This window comes from Emydura macquarii, unplaced genomic scaffold, assembly GCF_026122565.2.
Source record: "Emydura macquarii macquarii isolate MOO-44397 ecotype Brisbane River unplaced genomic scaffold, CSIRO-AGI_Emac_v2 contig_1253, whole genome shotgun sequence".
Lineage (NCBI taxonomy): Eukaryota > Metazoa > Chordata > Testudines > Chelidae > Emydura > Emydura macquarii.
In genome coordinates, this window is record NW_027131390.1 from 48,459,176 (window position 1) to 48,484,808 (window position 25,633).

Here is a 25,633-nt window from a genome sequence, read left to right on the forward strand (position 1 = left end):
AGTGAGGAAATTTTCCAAATCCAATTCATAGCATTGTAGATGGACATACAGAACTTTGAACAACTGAAAATGCTATTTAACTTTCTTTTTTTATTCAGGGATAAGGCTGTTTTGGCACAATCAATTTGGGACGAAAAACCCAATTACGCTAGTCAGTATTCAAGACGTTTATGTTTAATATGGCTAACCACAAACACATTTAAATAGATGGCCCTAATAATAGCTTAGAATTAACCTTGTCAGACTGTCAAATATTTTTATAGAAAGGCTTAATTTGATTTAATTCATAGACTACTGCCAACTGCTGCCTCTTGCAGCATGATATTATCTGGCATTGATTAAATGGAGGAAAAGTTCGAGGACGAATTTTTCAAAAGAGTTGGGCATTTTCTGGTTAGGCGCCTAAATAAAAAGGCTGGATTTTCAGAAGAACTCAGCTCCCATTTCGGAACTTAAATGAAGAGGCTGGGTTTTCAAAACTGTTCTGGGCCCACCATCTCTAAGGGTTAATAATGAGAATTGGTGGGTTTTTTGAAAATGTTGTCCCTTTGTTTAAGGGACTAATTGGGAGCTGAGCTCTTTTAAAAATCTGACCAACTATTTGGATACTGAGTGCTCTTGAAAATCTGGGCCCTTGAAGTATTTGAGCTCACGAATTACTGAGAAATTAATAAAAGAATATAAATAAAATCCCCTCCTGGAGGTGGGATTATCTAAAATAAAGTAAAACTCATAATTTCCTTGCTTCTCTGTTTGTTCTGTAGTTTACCACTGGTCTAAAGTGATGGTTAGCCCCCTCGCTTAACTATCTAATGGAATACAATGCAGTCCATAAGTAAACATCTAGACCAAGAAGCTCAGAAGTATTCAAAAACAGCAAATATGGAAATGGAGTGAGTTCATCCACTCTTATTTTGCCTCAGTTAAGGCTGATTGCTATGTTTTCCCTGTTTGATAGATTAGCACTGCAGCTACCATTTAATTTGTGCTCCCAGAGCACTTGAGGCAACTCGTGCAACAGAGGAAATGTTTCTTCCTATAGTTGAATTAAAACAACCCAAACCAACTTAACATGGAGGGTGAAAAATCAAAGTTACTATTTATGTTAAGCTAACACTTTTTTTTTCATACCTCCCTGGGCACTGCAATTTTGCATGAGGAGGTGAAGAGGGCTGTTTTGTAAGTGTCTCTCTTTCAGTGCTTAATACATTCTTTTAACAGCAAAATTGTCTGCAAAATAAATAATCGTCAAAATCAGAATCCCTTTATTTCTGTGGGCCAGATTTTGACACCTTTAGTCATTTTGATCCTGAATCTCATTTACACAAAGGCCACTTTATACCTTTCTAGTAGTGCCAAGGAGCCTTAAAGGCAGGTGTAAAATAATTACATCAGCACTCTCTTCAATTAATTTTAATTAATGTAATTAATATGCACTGCCATAGCAGTGTAAAAGTGGCCTTTGTGTAAATGAGAATTAAGCCCATTGCTTTAACGTGAAACCAGTTCTGTTGACTTCAGCGAGACAATTTATGAAAAGAGGTGTTGTTCACTGTTAACACAGGTGTTAGAATGTAGCCCTAACTTAGGCTCAAAGTATGCAGGTGTAATATGTTTGGAATTATATATAACAGAAATGTGGTCCAACAATACTTCTATCTCATTAATTTTTCTTTTAAAATCTCCAGAATGTATGGAGCTCCTTTAAAAAGCAAGTGTCAGTTCTGTGCAGGAAGCAATTTGTTGAATTTGGGGGAAACTTATTTTACCTTTAGTGTCCTGCCTTCTTATGAGGGCTACTCGTATCATCTTCAATACTTTGCAAGTTGTTTGGACTCAAGTCTCACTAAAAGCATCAGATCAGTTTTGGATATATCCCCTGTCCTCAGTTAAACAGCTGCTTTGATGCTGAGAATGTCACAGTTTTATTTCACAGTGGGATAAAATATAAAGGAGGGTAACTCATACTGAAACTTCTGCACACTGCTTCCGGGCTGAAGTGATTAGGGAGAATGTACGTGGAAGCTGTCCGGTTAGGCAGAAAAGGGGCTAGTTTTGCTTCTTGAGAACATGTGAACTATTTATATTGTAAAATACAGAAACGTGAATAGGAAGTTGATCAATACATAGTACTGGTTCCAGACTGTATCATTTCACGTGATACCGCAGTACTAATTTGTGCTATTGTAAAGTCTATAGCAAAGGTGTGTATATATAATAGAGTTAAAATTAGTTGGGAAGGACCAAACCCTGCCAAATCAGCTTGGCCCAAATTCTCAGGGCCCAATTCACCTTACACTTTTTGCAGCCATTTACACCAGTGCAAAGAGGATGTAGAATGGTAACAGATCAAGAACGGTAACATTTTATACCCACTATTTCTGCTGTTAATGACTACATAAATTGTGAATAGGGCAGTAAGCTGCAGTAGGCATTTTGCTCAGATAAGGAGTTAAACATTTAGCCACATGATTGTTGGCTTGATTTTTGCCTTTGTAAAAGCCAAAGGATTTTTGAGGTATCATCGGACTAGTCCACAAGCAGAAGGACCTCAGAAAAAGGATATTCTGTAACCTTTACTCAGTCTACCTTTTATGTGTTCTTCTAGGTGTGGAAGTTAATGCACAAGTTAATCCAGGAGCATAAAAGAGACCTGAGTTATTCTTCTAGAGAACCACACGCTTCAGAAATTTTGATTGATTGTTTGGTTTGGGGGGCTATATATAAGGTGTGAACAACCTGGATTTTTTTTCAGAAAAAAATAACCCAGTGGTTTGGGATTTTTTTCTATTTTTGTGAGGGGTCGGGGAGGGATTTTTTTTTTAAATGTTTTGAACTTCTGCTATCACATATTTAGAAAAACATAATGTATATTCAAAAGGTTTTTTTTGGTACTAGAAGTCTTTTTTGTTACCCTGTATATTAATGTTGCTTTTATAAATGGTTTATGATTTAAGAGAGGTTTTAATAAGTGGCTAATTAATTATTATGGATAATTATCGAGTCCAAAATATTAATAGATTGCTTATAACCACCTATATCACCTTCTATTGAGATGCTTATAACCATCGATAACATATACTACTGATATCTGTAACATGTTTAATGCATCTATTACTCATTTATTAACCCTTCATAAACCATTTATAGATGGAGCCTTAGACTTCTCAGTTGTGGGTGTTCTGCTCACTGTTTAAACCTTGTTGAGATAAAAGTAACACCCAACCCAGTCCCTAAAACAAAAAAAAAGTCCCCAACTACAGTCAGACTCATGGTTGGTTGATTGGAAAAAGAGGATTTATGGCCTAGCTTCTTCATTACACTCAGTCGTGCTCTCAGGAACATTATATCTCTAAATTTGTATCCAACCCACATGTTGGAATTTGTACTGGTCACAAAAAGTGGTTTGAAGAAAACATAACATGCATTTTATAGAAGAAGGGCCCATTAATCTTATAAAAGCAATCGACAAAGGTTTTGGACAGATGTGACAGATTATAGGTTGATGACAGCCCTGTTGCAGTTGCCATGTAAATGTGGCTTAATCTAATTAACAGCAAAGAAATGGAACCACACACAGCAAAATTGGGAAAATGATTCAAAGAAGCTATGGAACCTTTCCATTATTTAGCCAACATGAATGATCCTAAATACAAAGGTCATATATTGAGCCCAGATTGGGGAGAAGAAGCTGAAATGTAGCTGATAGCACATAGTTGAATTCCTTCCCTCTCTTTTTGCATTTACAAATAAAAGTCCAGATTTCTACCCTAAATCTATGTTTGGGAAAACTGTTGTGTCACAGACCATTGCATCAAAATTGGGCAAAACTATGGAAGTCGATTGGGGGAGGTCCCGGATGATTGGAAAAGGCAAATATATCCTTAAAAAGGGAAGGAGGAGAATCTGGGGAACTACAGACTGGTCAGCCTCACCTCAGTCTCAAGCAAAATCATGGAGCAGGTCCTCAAAGAATCCATTTTGAGGCACTTGGAAGAGAGGAAGGTGATGAGGAACAGTCAGCATGGATTCACCAAGGGCAAGTCATGCCTGGCCATCCTGATTGCTTTCTATGATGAGATGACTGGTTCTGTGGATGTGGGAAAAGTGATGGACGTGATATACCTTGACTTTAGCAAAGCTTTTCATATGGTCTCCCACACTATTCTTATCAGCCAGTTAACGAAGTATGGGTTGGATGAATGGACTATAAGATGGATAGAAAGCTGGCTAGATCATCGGGCTCAACGGGTAGTGATCAAAAGCTCGATGTCTAGTTGTCAGCCATAACAAGTGGAGTACCCCACTGGGGCTGGTTTTGTTCCATATCTTCATTAATGATCTGGAGGATGAGATAGATTGCACCCTCAGGAAGTTTGCAGATGACACTAAGCTGGGGGGAGTGGTAGATACCCTAGAGGGAAGGGATAGGATATAGAGTAACCTAGACAAATTGGAGGATTGGGCCAAAAAAAAATAAAATGAGATTCAACAAGGACAAGTTCAGGGTCCTGCACTTAAGACGGAAAAATCCCATGCCCTGCTACAGAATGGGGACCAGCTGGTTAGGAAGCAGTTCTCTAGAAAAGGACCTGGAGTTACAATGGACAATAAGCTGGATATGAGTCAACAGTGTGCCCTTATTGCCAAGAAAGCTAATGGCATATTGGGCTGCATTAGTAGGGGCATTGGCAGTAGATCAAGGAAAGTGATTATTGTGACCCAGCGTCACAATTATTCCCCTCTGTTCGGCACTGGTGAGGCCACGTTTGGAGTATTGTGTCCAGTTTTGGTCACCCCTGTACAGAAAGGATGTAGACAAATTGGAAAGAGTCCAGCGGAGGGCAACAAAAATTATTAGGAGGCTCAAACACATGACTTACAAGCAGAGGCTGAGGGAACTAGGTTTGTTTAGTCTGCAGAAGAGAAGAATAAGTGGGGATTTGATAGCAGCAGTCTTAAAGGGGGGGTTCCAGGGAGGATGGAGCTAGGCTGTTCTCAGTGGTAGTAGATGTCAGAACTAGGATCCATGGTCTCAAGTTGCAGTGGGGGTGGTCCAGGTTGGATGTTAGGAAAAACTTTTCCACTAGGAGGGTGGTGAAGCACTGGAATGGGTTACCTAGGGAGGTGGTGGAATCTCCATCCTTAGAGGTTTTTAAGGCCCGGCTTGACAAAGCTCTGGCTGGGATGATTTAGTTGGGGTTGTTCCTGATTTGAGCAAGGGATTGGACTAGATGACCTCCTGAGGTCCCTTCCAATTATAATCTTCTATGATTCTAAGTTAAATACTAGAAAACTGCACAACTCTCCTATTACAAAGTTTTGGCCTAATCAATCCCAATGTGGTAATGGAATGTTTGGTTTGACACTGAAAGCTGGCTGGACAGGAGTATAAATCTTTTTTTTTTTTAATTGACAGCATTCTGTAATCAAAAATCATAGAAGATTAGAATTGGAAGGGACTTCAGGAGGTCTACTAGTCCAATCCCTTGCTCAAATCAGGAACAATCCCAACTAAATCATCCCAGCCAGAGCTTTGTCAAGCCAGGCCTAAAAATTGATTACAGAATGCTGTCAATTTAAAAAAAAAAAAGATTTATACTCCTGTCCAGCCAGCTTTCAGTGTCAAACCAAACATTCCATTACCACATTGGAATTGATTTGGCCAAAACTTTGTAATAGGAGAGAGATTGAAAAAAAATAAATGATACTGCTAGCAGGTAGAAAGTTAGATATATCCTTAAGTACCTTGTTGAATCAATGCCTAAGTAAAAGTGCCTGTGTTTAAGGCCCCGATTCTGTAAAGCACTTAAGCATATGGTTAAGATTAAATACATGCTTCAATCCCATAGACTTCCTTTATAATCAATAGGGTTTAAACATATGACTAAAGTGAAGCACTTGCTTAAGTGCTGTGTTGAATTGGGACAGACTAAGTATGTTACAAAGTGGATCACATAGTATATTTTTGTGTTTCATTTCACAAAACGTTTGTGGGTTATTTCAGGTTTCTTACTGAAATAAAAAAAAAAATTTTTAAGTCGAAACCTTGATATCTCTCCAGAATAAATTTTTATGACTGGTTCTAAACCCCTCTGAGGATGGGGCCTGTAATAAAATATTTGCAAACTACAGAGATAGCAGCCCAGTAATGGGCTTAAATTTTCCATCGTGATTAGTGGTTTTCATTTCCTACCTTTTTTTTTGCTCAGTACTTTATGCAAATTGGGCCACTTAAAGCATCTCAAATTGGATGTCCAAAATTGAGGAGCCCAAAATCACTATTGAAAATATTGCCCAGGATCATTAAGAAGTGCGAGCCCTTAGCATCAGCAAGTTCCATGTTACAAAGACATTAGAAAAAGGATCTCTGGCGGGTTTAAAGTGGGTGATAGAATGGACTTAAATATGGCCACCCTATATACTGTTACAAGCAATCGAATGTTGGATCTGTGTTCAGTGGTTTCTTGATGATTCTCTCCACTGCATTCTCCACTATAGGTGAGCGCCCATTCCATTGTAACCAGTGTGGAGCGTCTTTTACGCAGAAGGGGAACCTGCTGAGGCACATCAAGTTGCACTCTGGGGAAAAACCGTTCAAATGTCCCTTCTGCAGCTATGCCTGCCGGAGAAGGGACGCCCTCACAGGACACCTCAGGACGCACTCTGGTGAGCCTCCAATGACTCCTCTTCCCTGTTGTTTCCTTCCTTGTCACTTAAACTGAAGTAGGTTGTGGAATTGCAACCACCTTTCCTGGTGAATTAGTTCTGGGCGCCCAGGCACACTGAGTCCTGAACTCTGGGAAAACCAGAATCTAAATCAGAGCTTTGTGTTTCAGACCTACCTCTTGTATGGATGAGCTCCTGCACTGATGCTGACACATTTCCCTTTGCATATCTCGGTGGGCGTATCCTGACTTCAGTGTTAGATTGTATTGACATCTTTGGCCTGAAACAGCTATGAAATCCCAAAGATTTATAAGAATAAATTAGTGTATTTAAAAATGTATTTTACTATTCATGTCACGTTCCCTGTCGGCACCTAGTAACTTCCATATGTTGGTAAGATTTCTAGACGTGAATTACTTGTAGGGTTCAGGCATACCATTAAACCACAGTGCTTCTGAGAGCATCAGGAGGATGCACCAATTGCACCCCCATTGGAGAGAATGCATTGTATGCGCCCCCCCATACAAAACCAGCTTTGCTGGAGCTATGGTCACATCCTTTCAAACCCCTGTTGTCTCCCTGAAAGGAGTCTGGTACTGTAAGTGGCAATTGACTCCAGCAGTCCTTGTGTTGAGGGTCATGCATGTTGTGTCTGGACCCTGTACATGGGTATCTCAAGGGGCCAGACTTCCAACTTCCTCACTTGTGGGGTAGACAGACACAATCAAGCCTGTGTCCCCTGAAAAAGTGAAAATCACACACCATATTCTTTCCCTCTGGAATGCTCATCTTTTGAGGGATGTGATTTACAGGAGACTATGTGTTCATTGTTGGATGAACAGAGATAATAAGACTGTCTGGAAATGGTTTTACTTACCTTTTTACTGAAGAACTTGTTTAAGCTGTTGTAATGTATGATTCTTGGTACACAGCAGAAAATAGATATGGAACATTACGCGGTGAATTTCACACATATGCTCTTCTGACTATAACCGCACCTTACGCTTGAAATATAGTGAAAAGAAAAGATGATAAAAATTGTTAATTTTTATTTTTATAAGTGAATCATGACAAAAAAATAACCCATATTGCAAAAACATGCACATTGTGGGTTAAGGTCTTTTTTTTCATAATATGACTATAGATATTGTTACCTAGATACAGGTTGTTCACATTTCCTGTGTGAAAATATAAGGCGGATCTTGTACTTTTTGTATGAGGATGTAAGATTGCTGTTCAGTTGTGAGATTTTTCAAAAGTGCCTATGTCACTTAAAAGTTCAAGTCTCATTGGGAGCCAGTTGGACTTGTGTGCCTCAATGATTCACTTGCATTCGCAAGTTCTGCCTTTTTAGTTTTGAACTTCAGCTTCATTTGAGGGAGTGATTTTACTGGCTCCCATCATTGTACTATGTGACCACCTTCCATGTTAATAGAGTGGTCATAATAGTCTAGTAAAAAAGCTGATCTGGAAGATCTAACAGAAGTGTGGTAGACTTCATAGAATCTTTGCCTGTTCTCCCTTCCCTAGTCATAAAACTAGGCACATCAGAGATGAAACCTAAAAATAAGGGCATGAAGATAATGATGAAATATGAGACCTCAGACTGGTATTAATCTGGTACTCTTTCCATATAATTTTTTTTTAAGTGAAAGCACTACGTATTGAGCCAGAGTTGATAGAAGTGGTTTAAATCAGCATTTCTTCACTTAAATCAGGAGAGCTATGCTGATTTGCTGTGCTGAGGCATTATTTCAACATGTGAATTTCAACTCTTTCCCTTAAAATGAATTTTAGTAATGGAAAGTACGCCATCAAATTAAATATCACATTTTTCTCTGAAATATTGTTTATGTACTATCCGTAACAAGAAACACCCAAGAGTACTATAGGAGAAAGAGACTGGTGCATTTTTTTAAACATCTAATTTTTCTGCTTGTTTAGTCTCTGAATTTGTCAGCAGTTTGTGTTTATGACACCACTTAGTCAGTTTTACTGTTTCCCCTGTGTAGTCAGTTAGTCAGCTTTCCACTCTTGTGTGTGTGGGTCTTTCACACAAAAAGGGAGGAAAGGAAGACATTAAAAAAAAATAGGAAAAAGTGAATGTAAACCCATAGAAATTAGCATCTCAGAGGCCGCTAAAGTACCTGAAACTACTTTTAACTTTTTTTTAAACTGACTAGATTTTGAGTTCATTTCTGTTGATGAGAGAGACAAGCTTTTGAGCCACACAGAGCTCTTCTTCGCATCTGGGAAAGGTACATGGAGCATCATACCTAAGTACATTTAGCTCTGATACTTGTCTTTCTCACCAACAGAAGTTGATCCAATAAAAGATATTACCTCACCCACCTTATCTTTCTAATATCGTGGGACTGCCACAGCTACAACTACACTGTGCTTGGATTTTGAGTTGGCAGTTTTCCCTTTATTCTTTTTTTTTTTTTTTTGTATTTCTATTTTCTTTGTACTTATGTAGTATCTTCATCCATGGATCTCAAAGTAGTTAGAAGCATTAAAAGCCATACTATGCCACCCTTCTTCACTAGTACTTTACAATGCACATAGCTCCAAAATGAAGGCACTACTCAACGCATAGATACCACTGAACATGTGTAGTATCGACATAGTCTAGCCTTAAATAATGAAGGGTTTGAGCTTACAGTTATTTACTAAGTTATTTACTATACAGCTAAGCACTGTGAAAAATCAAGTCCTCGGCATCTCAAATTGGGCACCCAAAATTAGTGAATACTTTGGACCTTCATCTCTTTGAGCCTCAGTTCCCCATCTGTAAAATGGGGATAATACCACCCCTCCCTGCACAGAGGTGTGAAAATAAATTCATTAATGTTTGTGTAGCACTCAGATTCTCTGGTGATGAGTGCCATAGAAGAGTTTATGAGGAAATTAATAAGTCTGTCTTCAGAGTAGGGTTTGAATTGTAAGTAGTAAATAAGACCTGGGGTCATGTATAGAACAATGAGGAGAAAACATAATATTGAATAACTGCTCTTTAATTGGCCATCTTGTGCACTGAATAAGGCCAGGGTCCTGTGAAAGAAATAGTATATGATCATATAATTAAAGACTGTATCATAATGCATATGCCCAAGGGGGCTGAATTAAAGTTACACAGGCAGCTTTTATACTGCCATTTCCTAACTTTTCAGTGCTATGACTTTGCAGCCTTAATACTGTTCTCTTTAACATAGGCTTTTCTGTGTATTGTCTTAGAAATTTTTCCTGATGTAAATTTAAAGTATGAGTCCAGGGTGGGGTTTGTTTTTTTGTTTTTTTTTTTACAGATTTTAAAATAATTTTTGAAATTTTTTTTCATGGTTGTAACAAATATTTGCCTTTTGCCTTCCCCTATTGTACTTGAAAATTGGCTTCTTATTACAGAGCTGTTCTCAATAGCACTGAACTAATGGTATCCTTTTTATTTGTGACAGGAAAGCCGTGAAGCATTTGTTTTGAAAAGAGCAGCTCAGAAAATTTTGCATGATCTTAGCAAAATACTTACAGCTTCTAAGAAAAATGGCATGCACTAGCCATGCAAATGTCCGTTTACAGAAAGACGGTTTTCTCACTGTGCTTAACGTTTTTGGGTTGCAAGTCTCATTTTTATGGGCTTGATTGCAAACCCCTTTCTCCTGTTGATGGACATTTACCGCGACAGTAATCTCAATTAAACCAATGGTGCTACTTGCATGAGTTAGCAGTCTTCAGGGAGGAATAAGGGCTGTCCATTCCAGCCTTCTGTGACACTCCAGGCACTAGTCATTAGAACACACTTGCAGTGGAGGGGAGTAGGTAAAACTTGGGGAATGGACATGTGTGGGCTAGGAGCCAAGAAGAATTCTAATTCTGCCTGAGCTAATGACTCAATCTGTGCCTGGGCAAGTCACCTCGCCTTCTAGTGTCTCAGTCAGTCCAGCTGGAAAACTGGAAGAACAAGCACAGTACTGAAAAACAGATCAGCCGGAGGTTAGGGGTTTATTACAGGAAGGGGTGGGTGAGGTTCTGTGGCCTGCATTGTGAAGATCAGACTAGACGATCATGATGGTTCCTTCTGACCTTAAAGTCTATGATGCTATTGCCATTATGGAAGATTTGCTATGGACCTCAGTGGGGCCAAGATTTCACCCACTATTTTAAGCTGGAGTTGCTTGCGTTGAATATATTATGGGTAGAGAAGAAGTTACACATGAGCTGAGAGGTTACCCTATGAACAATAAAGGAAATATGTGATATGCATGCAGGGGCTGTAAGGTCCAGATCCTCCAGGTCATTTATACGTCTAACTCTTGTTTCTTTTAGTGGGAGTTAGGTGGCTACATACCATTGAGGAACTGCTTCCACAATCAGCTAACAGTGTCTCCATAACCCAATGAGAGTTTGTTTTGATGATCTAATACAGTGTTTCTTAACCTGGGGTTTTAGAGGGGTTGCAAGTGCAGAGCTGGTATTGGGGGTGGCAAGAAAGGCAATTGCCTGGAGCCACAGGGGCGCCATGAAACTAAGTTACATGCCTCAGCCCCGTGGGGGTGGGACTCAGGCTTCAGGGGTACAGTAGTTTGGAAAGGTTAAGAACCACTGATCTAATACTTGTAGCTGTATTTACTGAGTTCTGATTCTGCGGAATGAGGCAGGACTTTCACACATGTGCGCGCACATACACACAGGGTTTTGCTTGTGCAGTTTCAGTTAAAGTCAGTGGAATTAATTACCCTTAATTAAATTGCTTTGTTATTTGCTTATTGGTCTGTGTATTCCTAAATGCTGTTAGTTCATACACAGTTGTTTTCCCGTTAGGGCTTGCAGTATCTTCTTCATTCAGTCCCTTCACTCTGTTGTAGAGTCAGTAATATCTTAGGTTTCCCACATGCCTGGTTCCTTGTTTTAAATTTGAACTGAAAAGGTGAGAGGTTAAAATATGTAAAAGGAAGAGGAGTTGATGTGATATAAGGCCTTTCGTACTCCAGGCATCCCAAGAAATTCGCTCTCATGAAGAGCTCCAGAATAAGACTCATACTTCACTTCACAGAGACCCAATTTTGAAGGCTTATGTGGGGCATGACCCTCTGCACAAGTAGGAATTTCACCTGCAGAGCACTTTTATGATCGTAAGTTTTGGTAGTGCAGCAACTACCTATTATGAGTAGCCATTACACGCTGAGACATATCTCCCATACTAAGCTTTGGTCATTCCCAGATCTTCAGAGGGCCAGTTAGGGTTCTAACTCCCATTGATTTTCAGTGGAAGTTAGGAGCCTAAATAAGTTTGAGGGTCTGGGCCTTTGAGCCTTTTTTCTTGAGTGACCGTATTGGCCAGGACACTAGCATTACCCAACACTGTTTTCTAAAAGTGATTCAGGATCCTTCGCCCACCCCCGTAAAAGAAAAAAAGCGCACACTAATTTTATTGTACAAATTGTTCTGAAGGAGATCCAGTTTCGTCCCTCTCCCTCCCCGCCAATATGTCTATGGTTTATTTTGCTTATAGTATTTTTTAAAAGATAAACCTTCTTAAAGATTCCCTAATAGCTGCAGAAGTTATGAATCAATCACCAGCTGTTAAACCCAAAAGATCTGTTTCTTACAGATAAGACTGACAAATAGGAGAAGTGCCTTGGCAAATGAGGACAGTGCTTGGTGTACTAGGCTTACCAAACACTCACTTTCTGATAATGATGAGTGTTGATTTTTAAGAAAATAAAAAATCACACATTTGTGGTTTGGGGGAAAAGGGTGCCAATAGCAGAGAGATTCTTCAAGCGTCCAACAAAAAACCCAAATCTTCTAAGGATTGTGGTTCTGCTCGTAAGCACGAGTAAACTGGCCTTTACCACATAGCCAGGTAATCCAGCCACACGTGGGGCTGAAAAATCCTCTGGAAGGCCATTGGGTCGGAGAATGGAAGAGAATAGCAGCCACTGAACAAAACAGGAGTTCTGGAGCTGCTCAGTGTGCTGGTAATGCTGAGCCAGATTCTCCTATATCCAGCTCTGCCCAGCATGAGATGGGCAGATGCAAAGGGCTCATTATGGCTTCCTGATTCTTAGGTTGTCCTAGCCCGAATGTAACTTACAACAGCTGGCCATTGATTTTAGGGTCCATTTGGAACTTGGGCAGAGAGGAATAGCACTCTTTTCTGCCACCAGCATGTCACTCACCACCTTTTACATGTCCTCGCCTTCACCGCCACTGCATCTGCGCGCACGAGATAAGGCAGCTAGTGCGGGTGTGGCCTCTGCTAGTTTAGTGCCAGCTGATGGTCACCCCCCCCCCCCCCCCCCCATAGACCCCTGGGGAATTCTCAGCCTGGCAGCAGCAACTTAGCATTGCTCAGGCTGCACAAAGGGGCTGCAAGCAGGGCAGAGAACATGGCCCTTGCATTATTTTGTCACGCTACTACTAGAGCTGCTGTTGAGATAGATAATTTGGGGCCCAATTCACCACTGAATTGCATCAGATTTATACCAGCAGGGCGCTATAACCCAGTAGTGAATCAGGCCCAGCATATGTTAAAGATGGGAGGTGGTTATGCTTCTCTCGACTCCCTTGGGAGGCTATGCCCCTGCCCATCTGCTTTTGCAGCTATGAAACTCTTCCTAACATTTAACCTACACAATCCCTTCTTCAGTTTCAGGTTGTTGTTCCCTGTAATACCACCTTCTGGGACCGGGAATAATTCCTTTACTTTATTTATATTGTGATTTTGATGGCTTTTACAGACCATAGTCACATGCCCCGAGTCGCCTCTGTTCACCACTCTATAAATTCTTCAGTCTTGTCCTCTGTCTTATCTCCCAATCTGTTTACCTTTTTTTTGTTGCCCTGTTCTGAATTTTCTCTACTTTTCTACTTCCATCCTAAACTGTGAGGGACCAAAATTGGAGGCAGTAGCCCCAAAGGAAGAATGATCTTGTGGTCAAATGCTGAATTAGAACTAGTTCAGACAGGGGCTTCCTCTGTGAATTTGGACAAATTATTTTAATCTTCTCTTTGCCTCAGTTCTCTAGCTGTAAAATGAGGATAATGCCACTTCCCTACATCACAGTGGTAGTGGGAGAGTAAGAGGCATTAATGATTGTGAGGTACTTGGATTCTGTGATAAGGAGAGCCATGTAAGTAGTTAACTATTCCCGTGTCTATTGCACCAAGACTATGTAGATCTATGTATTATCCCCTTAATTTTACATATCCTTCTTGCAACAGTGATATGCATTAATTACTTAGTGGAAGAAATTTGATGGTGTTACCCTCACCACTGCAGTATTATATCCTGATAACTGGCTGATTATCTCAGACAAAATGATAAAGGCGTTTATTATAAATTATAAAGTATTTAGACTGCACTTTTCATCTTCACTCACTTTGCAACCATTAACTATTTAATCCTCACCATACCCATGAGAAGTACAGTGGAGCCTCAGAGTTACGAACACCTTGGGAATGGAGGTTGTGCGTAACTCTGAAATGTTTGTAATGCTGAACACAACATTCTGGTTGTTCCACAACCAAACATTGACTTAATACAGATTTACTTTGCAGAAATGTTACTGTGCAGAAGAAAAATGCTGCTTTCCCTTTATTTTTGTTTGTAGTTTATGTTTAACACAGCACTATACTGAATTGGCTTATTTATTTATTTATTTATTTATTTTTTGTCTCTTCTGCTTTCTCACTGTGTACTTCCAGTTCCACATGGGGTGTGTGGTTGCCTGATCAGTTCATAACGCTGGTGTTTGTAACTCTGAGGCGCTACTGTAGATATATATTGTTACCCCATTTTTGCTGATAGGGAAAATGGAATCAGAAAATCTAAGGACCTGATCATCTATAGTTGAAATTATTAGGAGCTGTGGGTGTTCAATACCTCTGAAAAATCATACTGATTATCTTCCTTAATTTGGATTGAGGTTTCAGTTTTCAGTCATCCCAGTTTAAAACATTGGCCTTTATACATACAGGACCCAATTTGCAAACATAGGCACCTAAGGAGGATTGCATATTATGTGTCTCTCCATGTGCCTGATAAATAAAGGACAGTCTTTCAACTAGAAGACTTAGGGACACATTTTAAAAGGGCCTTTAACTCAAGATGTAGAGGCTCTGGAGGTCCTGGGGGGGTCAACCCTTGGTGGGAACCAATATGACAGTCACTAGACACATCTTATATTGGAATGCTCAAAATGCATGTAAGCACATAAGCAGACATTTAAGCTCAGAAGTGCTACTCTAAGCAGCATTTGTACATCTCATCTTGGGCCCTCTTTGGGGCTTGTCGTTGCATTAAAATTGTGATAGGCTTAACACAAATCCTGCCACACCACCAATTTCATAGCTGGCTGTAGATACTTTTTCAGCGAAGACGACCCAAGATGGCAGTCATGAGCCTGCCCCTGTTGTTGATGTTAAAATGTGATTTTCACTTAAGTGAGCCGTAGCGCAGGAAAAACCAGACACTTTCTTGGATCTACGCCATCTGAGCAGCTCGATGTTGCAGCTGCTTTGAAAGCAGGGGAAATATTATTTTCACTGGAAAAAGCCTTTCTTAGAATGGCCTATGTTGGGAGCAAATCCAAAGTCAGCTAGGCTTTGACAGTTCTTGCAAGGACCTGCAAAATCCCTCACTTTAGGAAACTTTGGCTCTGGGTCTGAAATATGTGTCTTGGGCCCCATCCTTCATGCTAACACTTAGCATTTTATGGGGCCAAGTAAAATAGAGACCAGAAACTGGCCAGTAACTCCGGTAATAAGCAAGACTGCTAAGGTGAGCAAGGTTTTTTTGCCATCCTGAGGGAAACTAAGAGAGATTGGAGAAAAAATTAACCTGGTTAACACCATACCACAGTGGAGTTGGACAAGGCTTCTACTGAATTTTTTTCCCATGCACCGACCAACCTGTTATTAAAATTGCTTCAGGGCTAAGATATTGATGGATATCACCGGAGAAGGAAAATTTAGAGAGAGACTCAATTTTTTTAGTGAACCTTTTTGAACCATGTGTGATTCTCTGCATGCCTTCTTAGAATTGTATGTGGAAAGCAATGAAATTTATCCTGAAGGTTTCCTTTCAGGGGAACTGAATTTTCACCTGATTGCAGCTCTGGCTATTTTCCCATTTTCTATTTGATCTAACTGTGAATTTTCCCCACCTTATGCCCCTCCTTCCTTCCTGGAGGTGGTTGATAGGAGTTGATAACACTGAGGATTACACAAGAGGTGTCAGTTGCACACATGTTTTGCATAACTGTGTAGTACTGATTTCAGATATAGTGCACCAAGTTCTCCTCCATGCTTTGCAACAGAGAGAAGAGATATATATCTTCATTCCTGAACTAAGAGGAACACTACTTACACCATGCCCCATTGAAATTTCACAAGGAGCACCTGGTTATTATCATACCAACTAGCACAATTATTCATATGCTGCAAAATATGTTTTTTGTTTTTTTCAGAAGTGATCATTAAAACATGTTCATTCTTTTGATTTTTTTTTAAAAGAATAAAACCCAAAAAAATACCCTTACATTGGCACCCTGCCTGTTATCAGCAAAGATGTCACCCAACAGTACAATACAATGAGAAAAGTTCACACACCAGTCAGTACGGCACAATGCCCCACCTTCAACCCTTCCCAGAAGAGAGAAGACTTTGTACTGTTGGCAAATTCCAGCTGTTTGGTTCAAGGGTAGGAGAATGAGTTTTATAGGCAGTTGACCTTCATGTAGACTACAAGCTGCCACCTCTCACTTATAGTGAGGTAGGTCAAGTGTGAGAAGTTTTAGTGATCTCTGAGAAGGATAGTATTGTGGTTAAGGCCTGGGAGTTGGATTTAGAGACCTGGGTTCAGTTCCTGACTCTAGCACAGACTTCCTGTGTGACATTGGGTAAGTCACTTATTCTCTCTGTGCCTCACTTCCCCATCTGTACAATGAGGGTAATTGAACTGCCCTACCTCACAGAGGAAGTAAAGATTTAAAAAGATTGTGAGGGGCTAAGAGACCATGATGATGTGGGCCAGATAACCTGACATGGATAGTCCTTGGGCAAGTCATATGCTTTCTTTGTGCCTCAGTCACCCATCTGTAAAATGGGGATTGTAGCACTGCCTTTTCTCCCACCTCATGTCTAGTCAGATTGCACTATTGCTGTGCTAATGTGACATGGGAAGAGGGTTGCTCTCTGACAGGCAGATCCCAGTATATTTTGGGCTTTTAAACTCCTACTGGAAGACGGACCCATTACCTGTAAAGAATACATTGCTGAGAAATTGATTATAGCAAGACCATAAAATCTTCCTCATTTGTGTGCTATTCATCTGCATGCATTTTGCTTGTTTCCTTGGAGATTGCCACTTACATCAGAACAGCTAACCTTGGCTGTAGAAAGTCTTGCGTTTTTGGCTTGTGGGAGGGGAACGAAACTGGAGTTCTGTTGTAATTTCCAACGGACATTAGGTGAAAATCTTGTACGATCTGATTAGAGCATAAATAGTTCTGTACAAGCTTCTCCATTGAACATCTTGCCCTGATACATCCCACGTTAACATGTCTCATGTATCTTGCATGAGGTGTGTGGGGTTTTGAGTTTGTTTCCTGGATAACACCATCCCTCAGATATCAGAACTGTTTGTGAAATTTCCACCTTGCCTTTCTCCTGTCTAAATAGCTGAATCTGTGCGATTGGTGTGCTTGCCTCTCTGTGGCAGTGGCGAGGCTGTGTGCCAGCTGCATTACTCATTCTCTCTCCAAAGGAACACGTCACCTCTTTTCTTTATACTCTCCACCCTCTACCCTTTCTTTTTCCTACTTGATCCAAATAGGAGAGTCAGAGAAACCTGTCCATGCACAACCTGTTCTGTCTTGCCAAATCTGGGAGCAGAGCTCATCATACTTGTAGGTATCAGGAATAGATTATGAAAAGAAAAACTGATGTACACAGTGTTTCCACATATGACCCTACAGTAAAAGGAAACTCAGTATGCAGTAAATACACAATTTAAAACATGACCCCAGTAAAGACAGCTATCTTTTGGAAGAGGCATTTTATTCTGAATTTCATATGTAACGCTGCTCTTCTTCCTCTAAAGTGCCAAAGTGAAATGGGGAGTAAAGTAAAAGTAAAGCACGTTCATGGAGATTTGAAACTTAATCTTAACTATGCTACGTCTTAAAATGACAGGAGGAAGGAAGAGATAAGGTATTTACAGAAATCTTTTAAACAGAAGGAGTGATATTCTGATCTCTATTATAGTTAATCTGAAGGAAAAAATCCCTTGGTTTTCAATGGAATCCTTCTGGTTTTGCAGCACTGCAAATTCCAAGTAGTCAAAAATCAAGAGTCAAGAATCCTAAAATCAGTGACGGGCTTAAAAATTAGGAGATTGTAAAATAATAAATGTGCAGTTCTTTTTATTGGCCTTCTGGTGTTTAAGCCTTTAGAGTTAATGTTCCCAGCTTGTTTCCACAATCATATGGGCTAGAAACTTCCTTTAAAAAAAAAAAAAAAACTAAAGGTGAGACTCTTCTGAAATCACCTGATTCCAGGAGCTGGAACTTTAAGAAAAACACCAATTATTGTGTGACTGGAAATAAAACTGCAAGAGTTAGCAACAGTGAAAGATCAGATATGGCATATTGGGCTGTATTAGTAGGAGCATTGCCAGCAGATCGAGGGAAGTGATTATTCCCCTGTATGCGGCAATGGTGAAGCCACATTTGGAGTATTGTGTCCAGTTTTGGGCTCCCCACTACAGGAAGGATGTTAACAAATTGAAGAGTCCAGCGGAGGGCAACAAAAATGATTAGGGGGCTGGAACACATGACTTATGAGGACAGGCTGAGGGAACTGGACTGCCCAAGAGAAGAGGGGGGAGGATTTGATATCGGCCTTCATCTACCTGAAACAGGGTTCAAGGGAGGATGGAGCTTGGCTGTTCTCAGTGGTGGCAGATGACAAAACAAGGAGCAATGCTGTCAAGTTGCAGTGCGGGAGGTCTAGATTGGATATTAGGTATAACTTTGTCACTAGGAGGGTGGTGAAGCACTGGAATGGGTTACCTAGGGAGGTGGTGGAATCTCCATCCATAGAGGGTTTTGAGGTGCAGCTTGACAAAGCCCTGACTGGGATGACTTAGTTGGCGTTGGTCTGCTTTGAGCAGGGGTTGGACTAGATGACCTCCTGAGGTCCCTTCCAACCCTCATCCTCTATGATTCTATAAAACCTCTATGAACAGACCTATGTGAACAATCCAGAACCTTCCAAAAGGTTTGCGTTCAGTTTAGTCCTTGGAAAGGATGAAGATCTGGGGTAGGGGTTAGTGGGTCTCAATTTTTTTAGAACTAATTAATCCATCCCTAATTAAGGGTTCTCAGATATTCATATAAGAGCCAGTATCTGGCCTCCAGTAAGGGCAAACCAGCCTTAAACCTGCCCTCACCAGCGATTCCTCACTGGTGGAAGTGAATCTCAGTCCACCACAGAGACAGTAGCCCCATGATCTTCTGGCCCCTGAACATAGCTTTGTGCCTGTGATAGCACTGGCACATGGAGGAGGAGGAGGATGTGCCTGGGTGGCACTGTAATCCAACAGTTCTCAGACAACATTACAAATCGGCAGAGGCTGCAGCGAGCCAAGTGGCTCTTTGGTGAAAGTGCGGATCTGACTCCTCACACCCTACCTGTCGGTCCCCATCTCTCTGACACCCGCATGGGGCGGTCAGAACTGGTCAGCTTCTGCCTTTATTTTTGTACTGCCAATGAACTGAGACATCCGTGCGTCTGTATTTGCCTATCAAGGAAAAAACAACGACGAGCAAGTGCTTTGGTGTGGAGAGCCTCAGTTTTTGATTAAGGAAGTGTGCATAGCTACTTAGAAATTCTGTGCAGCCCACAGGCCCCTGGCATGCTGTTCCCAGTTAGCCCTGGGTGTGGCAAACCTTGGGCAGGCTTGTTTTCTGGCTAAGGAAATAAGCTGGTGGAGTAAGAACACCTAAAAATGTAAATGGCTATAATATAAAAGCTGTTTTTCTTCAAGTCCCAGCTCCTGAAGTCAGATGGTTACAAGAGAATCTCAGTTTAAATATTCTTCAGATCGGTGGAGTTAATACAGGCTAGTTACAAAAATCACTCAGGGCCCAACCTCCTCTTGAATTATTATTAACTTCAGTATGAGTTGGTGGTGCCTAGCACCTTCAGATCTTTCTTTTGAATGTGTTCACTAATTACATTATTATTATTTCTATAGTCCTCAACCAAAAAAAGGGCCCTATTGTGCTAGGGGCTGTACACACACGTGAGAGATATTCACTGCTGAAAGAGTTGACTATCTTGATAGAAAACACAGGAAAAGAAGAGAAGGAAGGAAGGCTTTTTAATCACCGTTTCGCAGGTGGTTAGCTGAGGCACAGATATATTAAGTGATTTGGGCACACAGAGAGTCTGTGACACAGCTGGGAACTAAGCACAGATCTCCTAAGTCCCCAGCCGATGCCTTAACTGCAAGATTACTCTTCCTCAAACTTAAAAAAAAAAAAAAAAGTAATATTAAAATAGGAAAGAGGAAAAAAACCTTGTGAAAGCAAAGATTTTTCCTCCTTCAGGATACTGAGGAATGATAACCTTTATATTTTTCATCAAACTGCTTTTTAAAACTATGGAAAGAAGCAAGCAGCTCTAAACTTTCTCATGAAAATTTCTCCTGTGCATTTTTTTTAGTTGTTCCATGATCATGAAATTCTGTTAATACATTAGAGTTTCCTAAGTTCTCTGTTTTAACTTCTCTGCTTCCACACAGTGCATCAGTGGATTTAGAGTTCCCTGATTTGTTTTCTGTAACTCCCCTGCCTTAACTTTCAATGCAAACAGTTTCATGCGGGAGGGATTAGTCTTTTGGTTTGATTTTACACCTGTATTTTATTTCCATTTGTTTTGTCCTCTTCTCTTTTTTTAGGCTTTACAGTTTCTAGTTCTTGTATTGCCAGACTAATTTCACCTATAAACAAGCAAATTTTGAATGTTTTAAGGAACTGCAAACTCTCCAGAAGAAGTGGGAAGGGTATTAAGGCTAACAGGAATTGCTGCATTTTATTACCTGACAGAGATGAATGTAGCTTTACTGTCAGAGGTAGGCACTTGATGTAGAGGTTTTCACTAGAACAGAAGTAGTCTGATACCCATGATTCATTTTTCGTATAGATAAAGACTCTGCCCCCCTTTTAAAATATGTCCTTATTGAGTCTGTTCTGAAGGCTGCTCAGAATTAGACCCACAAAAACTGATCCTGATTTTTCTCTCAAATGTTGCACAAGCTCACTCCAGCATCATTTCTGTCTGGGTCCTTATACTCAACACCCTATGAGTAGCAGAAAGATTCTGTCCTTAGCTGTCTGTGGCTTATGCTCCATGTATCCTTGCCCACACATACCAGGGAACCCATTAGTAATAATATCTTGTGCATACCGGGAGCTAAGGGTAGAGTTTTCAGAAACAGACTGCTAGGCAAGCCACGAGCAACTCTAACAGGCTTAAGGGTGAAGGGACTCAATCAGATAGTGTTGTCTCTGACCTTGTTTGACACATGAAAGAGAAGGCACAAATGAATTCTTGAGCTGTTGATCTTTGTGAGGATAACTTTGGGGGGTGTGCTAAACTGCTCCTGGGGCAGTAGAGGAAGAAAAATTATAATTCTAGAGTCTCATGGGAGCCCATTAGTGTCACTGTATTTCCTGTTGTTGGAAGCAGTGCTGGTTTTGTAGATTACTGCCTTTGACCAAAGTAAGTGAAAACTTCCTAATCTGCTGCTTAGCAGAAATGAGGATTGGGCAATATTTTCCCTCCCCATGTCGCTCTGATCTTCATGACAACTTGTTGTTAAAAATCTGTTTTCAAAACTGATCTTCTAATATTGTGGAGAAATGGGAAAATGAAGCTATTTAAATGAAAACCAGAACATTAAGATAGGTCCAGAGTGTCTGTTCTCCCTGTGTCATAATACAAAAACAAGGGGACTTTCAGTGAAATTGAAAGACATCAAGTTCAAAACTGATACAATGAGATACTTTCCTTACAACATGCTTAATTGGGACCATGGAATTCATTGACACATGCTGTTGATGGAAGCCAAGAACTTAGCAACGTCTAATGAAAGATTGGACATTTATGTGTATAATAAGAGTTATGGTAGCTAGTGCTTTTAAAAAAAAATATTTTGGGAGGGACAAGACCATCACAGGGGGTAGATTATCCCACCTTTGTCTTCTGCACCTTTCTCTGAAGCAGCAGGTACCAACCACTGTCGGTCAGTGGTCAGAGCTTTTCATCTCTTGTGTCGCCAATTCAGCATCCTCACTATAAAGGCCTTCCATAGACTGAATTGGGAGGACAGCACACACATTTGCTGTGGACGTTATGGTAAAATGCTAGAGGGACTTACTGTGGTGTACAAGAGATTACACTTTAAAGAAAAGAATACCATATCGGGAGCTGGTGTAAATTGACTCCAGTAGATCTACCCCAGTTTACATCACCTGAAGATCTGGCCCACAATCTACATTTGTTTTACTAAGAGAAAGAATCACCTGTCAAGGAGTGTTTGTCCAACAGCATTCCTGATATGAACTGAAGGTTCCACACCCTGCTTTGCGTGCATGAGCAGTTCATCTCCATTTGGGATTGGTCAATGCAAACCTTCAGTTGCAAATGACGTAAAGAACTCCAGCCAGCTCCTTAAATTCCTTAGAGGCAGTTGTGCTAATCATGCAGACAAGAAAAATAAGTCAACCAAAGCACTTTCTTTCTTCCTAGCTGTATTTTGCTGAAACTGGGTTAAAACCCAAAGACGCTCATTGGTATATTTCAGAAGGCTTCTTATGTAAATCGATTTGCACGCAGCATGCCACATCTACAATAACGTAATGCTAAAGGTCTGAAATGCAGTAGAAAGTCCAGAGCCAGTAAATTCAGTTAAGGCTTAATCTCTGTCCTTAACACACTCCCTCCCACACACATTTGGTGCCTAAGTATTGTAGATAGGGATGTCACTTGCTGTAGAGAACACCAAATATTAAATGATCCTATATATCACCTGCAATGGTTCCCCAGCTTCAAAAGAAAATTACAGCCAAAGGTGATTAAATCCCAGTGCATTTAAATAACTTTCAGACTGCAAGTTGACAAATGTTCAGTTGCTTATGAACTTCCTGGTTTTTATGAGTTTATCTCACAACCTTAGTACTATTTAAACAGCAGTTTTAATTGCATTTAACCCTTTCAGTGTCTGCTATAAAATTCATGGAAGTTTCACAGAAGTTAGGTGTACCTGAGAAGCTGGGATAATGTTCTGATCCAGCAAGAATGAGGTAGTGTGTTTGGATCATATATGCTAAACATTTGGGTGGAGAGTTTTAAAAACTACACAAGGGATTTGGAGCCCTGATTCTCATTCATTTTGAATGAAACAGGAGCATCCAGATCCTTTAGGCAGCTTTGAAAATCTCACTCTTAATACCCAAGGGAAAAGAAATTACAAACAAATGAAAATATACCAGAAGAGTTTCTAGCCATTAAAGCACATGTTGGATCAGTGTATCTACCTTCAACAGCAAATCATACTTAAAGCCTCAGTTGCAGGTGGCGGTTAATCTAGTAAAATGCAGGGTCCCCATGCAGTCATTTAAAACAGGGGGAAAGTAAATGATGAGGCTGCTCTTTATTCCTTCCCTTTCCCATCATGCTTTGCACATATCTCTCTGGGAGGGAGCTTCCTTGTCCCTCCCCATCTGGAGGGATCAGCAGAGACTTAATTCACCCCTGACCTCTGTCGTGTTCTGTCACAGAATTCTGTTCCCCACAAAAAAGCATCACAGTGTTCCCACGCCATCAGGCCTGTCTGTCCAGCCTTCTGCCTGATTGAACGGAATGATCAGCACTCTGCCCTTTTCACCTCAGCCCTGCTCACAAGACATTTTCCCCTCCGGTCATGGCAGTGTAATCTCATACACCACCTGGCGAAGACTGACGCGGAGGGAAACTGCAGGACTTTTCTGGAAATGCAAGTTTCCTGGCATCCCCAAAGTTGGAGTGTGGCATGCCCTCTTTTGTCTGGTAGTGTGACAGCTAGTGGTAAAATGGATTTTTTATGATCTAAACAAAACATGCTTTTGGGATAGGGTTAGCCCACCACAAAGAAAGTGCTCCTGTGTCTTTAGTTCAACTAGGGAAGGCTCATGAATTTGGAAGACAGAACTTTCACAAGAGCTGAGCCTACGCTATGGACCCTACTTCCACAACAGATAGGAAGCAGAGCAGAACTAACCACAAAATTCATCTTTCCCTCAATAACTTCTCTGTAAGCACTCACTCACAGAGAGACAGCACATATAAACACAGCGTACAAACATATATACCAGCCAGCCTATAAACTAAATTTCTCCTATGGCCTGGAAAGGACAAAGAGGTGGTGAGAGATTATTATTATACTCCAGCTACTTGTTTCTACCCTTGAGGGTAGCTGAGATCATTATTGTATCTCTAAAATAGTGCAAATTAATTAATGAATAAATAAACATGCAATCTGATTTATCTGATTAAATGACAGAGCTAATAATTAACAGCAAATGCAAGATAAATCATAGAATAAAGCATGAATGTCTATAGATGGAAGTATTTTTTTTAAATAAATAAAGCGGTAGATCGTCAGTTATAAATTGGCATTGACATACACTGATTTACACCAGCTGAGAACCTGGCCCAGATATTTAGATTTAGAACAATGTGTTCTGAACTTTCTTTCCTATTTTTGTTTTATCAGTTCATTCTAGCCAAACTATGGCAGGGATAAAGTTTTCAGAGTTAATATCTAATCTGTTGTTTAGCACCTCTCATTGCAGAAGATCAGGCAGGACTAAATGTTGGCTGTTCAGTATTTTCCTGCTAGCCTGCTTGATTTAAATAAACAACTGCCAGGTAAGCACAGGCCTCCGGCTTCTGTTTTGTGCCCAGTAGGTATTTATAGAGAAGGTGGGTGTGTCCAGAAAACAAAGAGTGAAAATCAGTGTGAATGTTTCGCCATTGTTTTAATACAGGCTATTGTACTACAAGTATATAGATGGTATTATAGGTGTTACAGATTGCATTATTACATGGTAGGATTGCTACCACAGTTTGTAGTAGTTAAAGACAGGAATGATGATTTATTGTCGATTCTGGTACTGAAAGTTAGGGTGGGCTGTCTTTCAATTGCCAACAAGGGCATGAAATCCAGAACAGTCCAGTAGTTTGCAAAGCATTTGTGAACAAAATAATTAATGTTAATCTTCAAGTCTCTGACACACCAGGCCAGCAAGGAATGAAGTGACAGGAGTACTCTTTTTTCAAGCTCAAAGTCAAGAACATTGTTGCAGCTGCATAAACTGTGTTTAGAGCTCTGATCTTGTAATTTTACACTAGAACTTTTGAACCTGTACTTTTAGAATTAAGCTTCCCAAGTTTGGAGAAACTCTGCATTATATACCCAACTTAGAACAATACTGAAACATTCAAAGGTGAAACAACACCTGTGTACTTTCATGAATTAAAAGAAAACAAAAAAGCAAATATAAACAGCTTGATTCTGCAAAGCCTCACTCATGTGAATAATGGTTTAAAGAATTGGTCCCTGTTTTAAAACCTATTATAAGATTCTTGTTATATTTTTCCCAAACAATGATATCATGTTGCTTTCTTGTGTTTCAATTAATTAATAAGCAGATCTTTCATTCCCAACTCATGCTTTTGTGCAATGATGGGACTAGTATGTGTTCAGGGCTAAAGTTTTCTCTCTGATCCACGTTATGGAAAAGAAAAGCCTTCAAGTGATCTGCTGGGTGGATCAGACATTAGAATTTATTCCACGTGTTGCTATCTCGTTTTGGACTGACAAGTGCAAAGCTTTAACCCTTTAAAAATCACA

General features: G+C 40.3%; 1 protein-coding gene across 1 annotated transcript in view; it reads left to right on the top strand.

Annotated features, from left to right (window-relative positions):
* Positions 1-25,633, top strand: part of IKZF2 (IKAROS family zinc finger 2) — a 115,303-nt gene that overhangs the window by 68,810 nt on the left and 20,860 nt on the right. Inside the window, exon 6 of the mRNA XM_067549810.1 lies at positions 6,502-6,669. Coding sequence (XP_067405911.1) covers positions 6,502-6,669 — 168 coding nt within the window. The remainder of the gene's footprint in view (positions 1-6,501; positions 6,670-25,633) is intronic.